The sequence below is a fragment of the Gossypium hirsutum genome, chromosome A03 (assembly GCF_007990345.1).
Source record: "Gossypium hirsutum isolate 1008001.06 chromosome A03, Gossypium_hirsutum_v2.1, whole genome shotgun sequence".
Lineage (NCBI taxonomy): Eukaryota > Viridiplantae > Streptophyta > Magnoliopsida > Malvales > Malvaceae > Gossypium > Gossypium hirsutum.
Window position 1 is genome coordinate 7,140,571 of NC_053426.1, and position 7,145 is coordinate 7,147,715.

The 7,145-nt window shown below is 32.0% G+C and overlaps 1 protein-coding gene across 3 annotated transcripts; it reads left to right on the top strand.

Annotated features, from left to right (window-relative positions):
* Positions 1-1,679: 1,679 nt before the first annotated feature.
* On the top strand, positions 1,680-3,458 carry LOC107887996 (uncharacterized). 3 transcript variants are annotated; one of them, XM_041107220.1, is made up of 6 exons: positions 1,680-2,147; positions 2,284-2,420; positions 2,606-2,643; positions 2,746-2,851; positions 2,941-2,975; positions 3,085-3,458. In XM_041107220.1, exons 1-6 carry the CDS (start codon positions 2,069-2,071, stop codon positions 3,149-3,151), a joined length of 462 nt encoding a protein of 153 aa, XP_040963154.1. In that variant the 5' UTR covers positions 1,680-2,068; the 3' UTR covers positions 3,152-3,458. The 3 variants fall into 3 exon arrangements, with proteins under 3 accessions (XP_040963154.1, XP_016667680.1, XP_040963157.1); XM_016812191.2 differs by having other exon boundaries at positions 1,920-2,147; positions 2,287-2,420; XM_041107223.1 differs by having other exon boundaries at positions 1,996-2,147; positions 2,326-2,420.
* Positions 3,459-7,145: the final 3,687 nt, after the last annotated feature.

A 7,145-nucleotide genomic window follows, 5' to 3' on the forward strand; every position in this document is an offset into this window, starting at 1 on the left:
AACAAAATCAAGATGTAACCATTCTTGGTTTCACTAACCCAATTTTTTCTAACTCAGTTTTTGGTATGTGATATCTTGTTATAAATAGTGATGTGTTTGATAATGATAATAATATACTTGAGATAAAAAATATTGAATTTTTTAACATAATTTTTCTTTAAAAATTAATCATGTTTCTCATGCACCTATTATACAAAATGGTTGTGGTTATGAGGGTTTGAGAAGGCTTAAAAGACTTGGAACTGAAAAATCTATTAGAAATGACTTTTCACACTTATTTTGTGATAAAACAATTCATTAACTTATTCTAAAACAATTTCTTCTTTTAATCCTCTATTTTGGAAAGGGGTTGTTAAAGTAAAACTTAATTCCATTTTCCAAAACAAAAATTAGAAATTGATTTATTTATTAATAAGTCCCCACCTTTTACACATTTTAGAACCAAACATTTAGCGTTTTTCATGAATCTTAGGTAAAATATTCCACATTAGTTTTGATTTCTGGTTTCAAGTCTCATTTGCATTTATTTATCTTTTCAATGAATTTCCATTATTTTATGCACTTTTGATAGTCAAATTTTCATTAAGTGTTGTCGAACTTGAAATCGGTGTACAAAAGTTTGAGGCCCAGGTTTTAAGTCCATCAGAAGATTAGATGAAGAATTGAGGCAAAGCGTATCTAAAAACAAGGAGTTTGGAGCCACTACATAGTAATCCGACACCCCCACCACAACTGATGTCCCAATGCGAGAAAGGAATGAGTTACGTTGGTGCCCCTGTGCCAAAACATGTACACCCTTGTGCCAATTTTGACGCCCCAACGTCAAGTCACCCCGTTTCGATTTGAATTTTCACGTTTTGGTCGTGTTTCAAGAGTGTTTTGGTTTTTTCATGGGATTTATGACATAAATCAAGTTTTTGCAATGTAATTGAGGTAAAAAAAAAACCTACAAATACTCTATTTTCTGAAGGAGTTACGACTTTTGGCCATTTGAGGACTGAATAGCGATTTTTGTTTATTTTTGCCTTCTTTTGATTTTATGGCTTACTAAATTCCCTTTTCTAGTCAAAAGTTTTATCGAAGTTTGATTTAATAAATTTGTGAGATTTATTTTCTCTATAATTCTTCTTTGTCCTTTATTATTCATGCATCTCCTGTTTTAATTACAACAACTTAGATTTATTAAATATTCGGTCGATATTTGATAGTTTAAAATGGTTACTTTGTCAATTAGAATAGTTAAATTCGTAATTGTTTAATCTATTCTAATACCAGTGATGAATTGCATAAATCATTTATATGGTATGGATATGTGATCTTATATTGGTTTTGGCATTTGTTTATGAATTGCTTTGGTTATCCTTGTGGAGTTAAAAGAATGAAGTGAGGAACTTGTATTGTAACATCAAACATTTAAAAAGTTTCAGTACAAAGAGGTCCCAATGATATTTGTACCATACAACTCTTTCATACTTTGTTTATTATAATCTAAGGAAAAATGTACAAATAAATAATGCCAAGCAAAGTACAGGTTTTCCTATAACCTAAGGAAAAAATTGTCTTTTTAAGTGTTGTAAATTTACGAAGGTTACTGTACTGTCTAAAACTTGAAAAATCAGTAGCACAGGCTTTTTATACTTATACCAGCCAAATTTGCTTTAATCATCATTCAAATGTCATGTGAAATCCAGCCCTTCTCAAATCCAATTTATTATTAACAAATTACAAAGTAGCAGGAAATCTTCACAAACACCTTTGTTTAGCAGTAGACTTATTCAGTGATTGGTTATTTGTTAAGCTCGAAAGTTGGTTCATATTCAAGAATGTTGTATACAATAGTAAACTTCATAGCCAATGTGCCCCGGGACGTATTTAAGCCCTTTTTCTTCAGAGTAGGTCTTGGAACCAGCCCATATCCTACACCCCAAACCTCCCAAGGTCCTAATAGAAACCAATTTTAGCTGCTGTTTATAAAACCCTTATCAGTTAGAACTGAAAAACAAGCTATGTATCTATCTGCTTTCATTTTGTTTTTATATATAACCCAAGGAATCATTCATTCTCATTTATGCTTCCCCTCTCAATTGCATTCACTTCCATCCCAAGAAGAACCTTATTATATCCATTTGGGAAGTTAATTACTGCTGGTAAGTAAATAACCCACCAGCAAGAAACCTCAGTGCGTCTTGTTGCTTTTGATTTTTTCCATTTCCTTACTATCCTTCTCTCTCAACTCTCATCTTCTTCATAACATAACTTTGGGTGTTTGATTCTTGGACTCAGCAGAACAATCCATTCTCATTATGTCGTTTGTGGATTCTCCAGATAACGTTAGATATGAAATGAAGGATCAAAATAGTTTCTACTTACGCCGCCATTGCAGAAACCACATCGTCACCAAGAACAACTTGATTCGTTATGTATGAAAACTTACCTTCTTGATTTCTTGATACTATATCAAATGTTGGTTTCTTGTATATGTATTCCCTTAATAAGTTTTAATCTTTTAACTTGAAATTGAGGTGCAAGATTATTACTTACCATGTAAAATTAAGTGTTCCTGCAAGAATACATGCACATTTACAAACTTGAATAAATTTCTTAGGTAACTGGGACGGTGCCTGGATATCTCTGCGAAAATGTGTAAGATACTTAGTCATTCAAGAACACAAACTACATTAATTCCATTGAGTAATAAAGAAAAATAATTACAATTTAATCTTTGCGCTTGATTGATATTTATAGTGTCAATGTGGGGATAGATCCTGTACGGACTTGGCGGTATCTCGATGATGTAGCAGTGCTGAATGTCCGTTGCAATGATTGCCACAGACACATTGGCGAGAGATTTGTAAGTTGTTTACATTTTTCTGTGTATGCCTTTATACCTTTAATAAAAAGAACAAATATACATTTTCATCTTGCGTTTACTGTTTTCAGTATACTACAGCGGAGCGACGTTATTTACTTCATCCGTAAGTTCTTTTTCCCCCTTCAAAAGCAAAAATATATCCAAAATAAAGCCACTATAATCAAATTAGAATATATATATATATATTTGAATGAAAATGGATGTGGCTCCAGGGACGAGTTGCTGTCTTGGGATGGGAGTCGGTTGCATCCTGGGCCCACCCAAAATGGCACTGCTTGAATGCGATTTCTACAAGGAAAGCAACTGCTGCTGTGCTGCTTTTCCTTTTCATTTTAGCTTTTTGAATAATCATCGAAATATTGTAAATGTGACATTGGTAGTATAATTGCCGTTGGATTATATAGCCAAAACCAACTATTTTTGCAGGGAAACTAATTCCACTCAGCTTATTTTGATGTCCTCTTAAACATAGTCGATATTTCCTTAGCATATAGTAGCTCATTTGATCTTGTTTATTTGTCTGTCTTTGTTATAAAAGTTGTGTAGGCAGTTGGAGTGAAAAGCTTATTAAGAGTGCAATTTAGTATATAATATGCTCATTTTGACTGCATTATTTCTTCTTTTCTTCTTTTAACAGTTGGTACCATGCATGCATTTTCTAAACAAAAATATCACCATTCTAGAATTTCACGTTTGGGGTCACTAACTTTAGCACAATACTCATTTACACCAATGGGAAATTAAATGTGTTTTGGGATTCCATCAATCTCAGCCCATTCCATGTTTTTTCCATCAAGTCTAGAAATTCAAATGTAGAAGTTGCATTAAGCCTAGGGGGTTACGCTGTGGGTAATCCATCTCCTTATTTTCAAGTCTCCCCTAGTACGTTAAAACTAACATTGATAATGGTAATATAACGATGGTAAAAGCAATAAAAAGAATAAAAGATACGGATTTTATGTGGAAACTCTTTTAGGAAAAAATTACGGGTAAAGGAGGAGAAATAACCATGGGCAAAGAAGGAGAAATTTACTAATGTTGAAAATCAAATGATAGAAAAGGAGTTGTGACTACATCTATTTAAAGGTTAAAAAACTTTATTCTAATAAATATCAAATAGAAGAAGTGTAGTTTTATACGGATTTTACTTGCACCACATGGTTTAGGATTAAGCCCTACACAGATCCCCTAGTTTTACCACTTTATTTTATTTAACAAGTATTCGGGTTATACAACTCTTAATACAATCAATTATTTTTCGATTATTTTGAATCAAAATGAATTTTGCTCGCCTGCTATTAGGTACGAGAAGCTCAATGATTAGGAGGTTTTGTTCCAATGAAGTATACTTTTCCTGATTAAGTTGATTAAGATAGCTGTAGAGGCCCAAATTTGTCCGGCCCAACAAATTAAAATCAAACCCAAATCCTACCCAATTCACAAACCCAATTTAGCCCAACAAACTAAAACCCTAAGCCCAGCCTAGCCCAAAAATGTTTAACATTTTCGGAGGAACCCTAGGGTTCCCTCCCCTTTCAGCCGCCGCTCCCCACGTGCCTGGTCAGCACGTTCAACGCTCGAGGCCTGACCACCAAAGCAGCAACCTTTACCCCGTCTCATCGCCTCTGCAACACCTGCAAAACAAACAAAAAGAAGATAGAAAAGGAGCAAAGAACCAAGGCAAAACGCAACAGTAGAGAAATAGCAAAAAGGGAGCAGTGATAGCGACTTGTAATTAAGCTATATAGCCAAAGAACAGAAATGTATACGCGGGGGGGGGGGGGGGGGGGGTTGAAAACACTAAAAATATTGTATTACACGAACTTATTTTCATAGAAATCAAAAACAAAAAAACAGAGAAAAGTTTCAAAGGTTTTTTTTAATTTCGTTTAAGTTCTTGTTCGTTTTTGCTTTTTTATTGATTACTTTATATTTTATTTATATATGTAAACGAAAACAAAAAGAAAGAAGGAAGAAACTTACCTAAATCGCCTCACAGTTACGTCATCAAAGTTCTCTCCGTCTTCAAAACCGAATCAAAAGGGGACAAGGGGAAAGCTTTCTTCTTCCAATCGTGGGCTAAGTATGCCTAGCTTTCAAATGGGGGCTAAAACAAGGGCTAAAGGCCCTGATTTGCCAAACTCCGACCATCGTCCATGGCGGAGAAGCGGTGGACAGACGATGGCGGCGTAAAAGCTAGGGTTTCGAAACCCTAGCAGAGAAAAGGGGGAGAGCTTTTAAAGTTTTTAGAAAAAAAAAAGCAGAATGAAAAATAAAAAAAAAATAAATGGTTTATATTCAGGGGTGAAACGGTGCCGTTTTGCACCAGAATCACCAGCGCCTAAATGGCGCCGTTTAAGAGGACCCGATCGCGACCGACCCGCCTTTTATGGGATACGTGTGTTTCTGCTAATTGGGCTATTTGCGCGCGAGGCCCCACCGCTTTTGTGACGTAGTACGATCTGGCCCTTACTTGTTTCTTTTATTTTTCTTAAATCTTGCTGCATAATTCTCCGTTTGTTTCAATCTGGTCCTCTGACCATCTGAAGATTGGACATTGGAACGGTGTCGTTTTGTGGACACGGGAATATTTCTCGTTTGGTCCTCCTCCCATTCGCGACCTTTCATTTTGGTCCCTCTTTGCTTATTTTATTTGCAGTTTTCATTTTTAATTTCATCTATGTCTTAATTTAGTCCTAAATCTATTTGATTCAAATTTATTTTCGCAAATCTGTCATTTTTTCATTATTAAACCTTTTTCCTCATATATTAAATGGTTTTATTATTTATTTTATTTTTAAACTATTATTCATTCTAAAAATTTATATATTATTCATTTTTAACTACTATACATATTATTTATTTTGAAAATTTTTATTTTAAATCATTTTATATATAATGGTTATTTTAAAATTTCTTATATGGTATTTAGTTATACTAGTTTGCATGTTAATCGTTTTAAATTCCAATTGTCATTATTTATTTTGAATTTTCTATACTTTACTTATTTTAAAATATTTTTATACTACTTATTTTAAACTTATATATACATATGTTACTTTGGACTATATTTATATATGTTTTTGTTTAAACTGTTTTTGTATATTATTTATTTTAATTTTCTCATTTATACATTATTTATTTTAAGCTCTTTTATATGTATTTGAAAGGGTCCCTTTTTTTATTTTACTTTGTGTATTATTTATCTTAATTTATTTAACATATTATTTATTTGAAATTTGCTTTATAAACTATTTATTTCAAATTGATTTATACTTTATTTTAAAATTTATATATATTGCTTATTCTGAACTGTTTCATATATTATTATTTTAAACCTTTTTTTATATATTATTTATTTTAAACTTTTTATTTTACACTTTAATTGGTTTCATTTATCATTTATTTTAAACCTTGTTATATTTTTTATTTTTATATTATTTTAATTCATTGGTCTTTGATTATTTACGTTGATATTTAAATGATGTATGTTATATGTGTTTTTTTGTTGTTGTTTTCATATTATTTCATATTGTCCATTAGCCTTTTGTGTTGCTACCTTAATTTTTTTATCTAGATTTGAATACTTGTTAAGGTTTTTATTTTGATTTGTTTCTCTAGTTATATTTTTAGTTTTCACTATTTTGATAGTTAATGTTTGGATGTGAGCTTGATGTTATTTTGTACGTTTTTATTTGTTTATTTATTTTTATACTATTCTCATTCATCAATAGAGTTCGCTATCCATATATATTGTCTCATGTTTATGATTTCGTCCTTCATTCGCAATTGTTGCATTGTAATCTTCTACATAATAATCTAAAATCATGATTCCATTTCATTTCAAGTCAAATTAATGTATTTTAGGGTCGACTTTATAAAACAAATGCGAAGTTTGGTGTTTAGCAATTCGATAGATCGTGCTCTAATGTGTTGGGTTTCGATCTTTCATTTGTTTAAATAATCGAATTTTCCTTTAAAATTTCGTCCCTGCTTTCTAAACCTTAAAACAAAAGTGATGTTTAATGTTTAGAAATTCGAGGAATCGTGCCCTATCGTGCTGGGTTGCAATTTCTCGTTTGTTCAAAATGATCGAATATTCCTTTGGAATTTCACTTATGTTTTAAAAATTCCTTAAAACGAAGGCAACGTTCAAAGTTTGGAAATTTGGGGAATCGTGCCCTATCGTGCTGGGTTGCAATTTCCCGTTTGTTCAAATAATCGAATATTCCTTTAGAATATCACTCATGTTTTCTAAATTCTAAAACAAGAC

Coding starts and splice junctions, on each gene's coding strand:
- LOC107887996 (XM_041107220.1), top strand. CDS start 2,069: ATGCTTCCCCTCTCAATTGCATTCACTTCCATCCCAAGAAGAACCTTA. Junction 2,421..2,605: donor AGAACAACTTGATTCGTTAT/GTATGAAAACTT, acceptor TAAATTTCTTAG/GTAACTGGGACGGTGCCTGG. Junction 2,976..3,084: donor CGACGTTATTTACTTCATCC/GTAAGTTCTTTT, acceptor ATGTGGCTCCAG/GGACGAGTTGCTGTCTTGGG.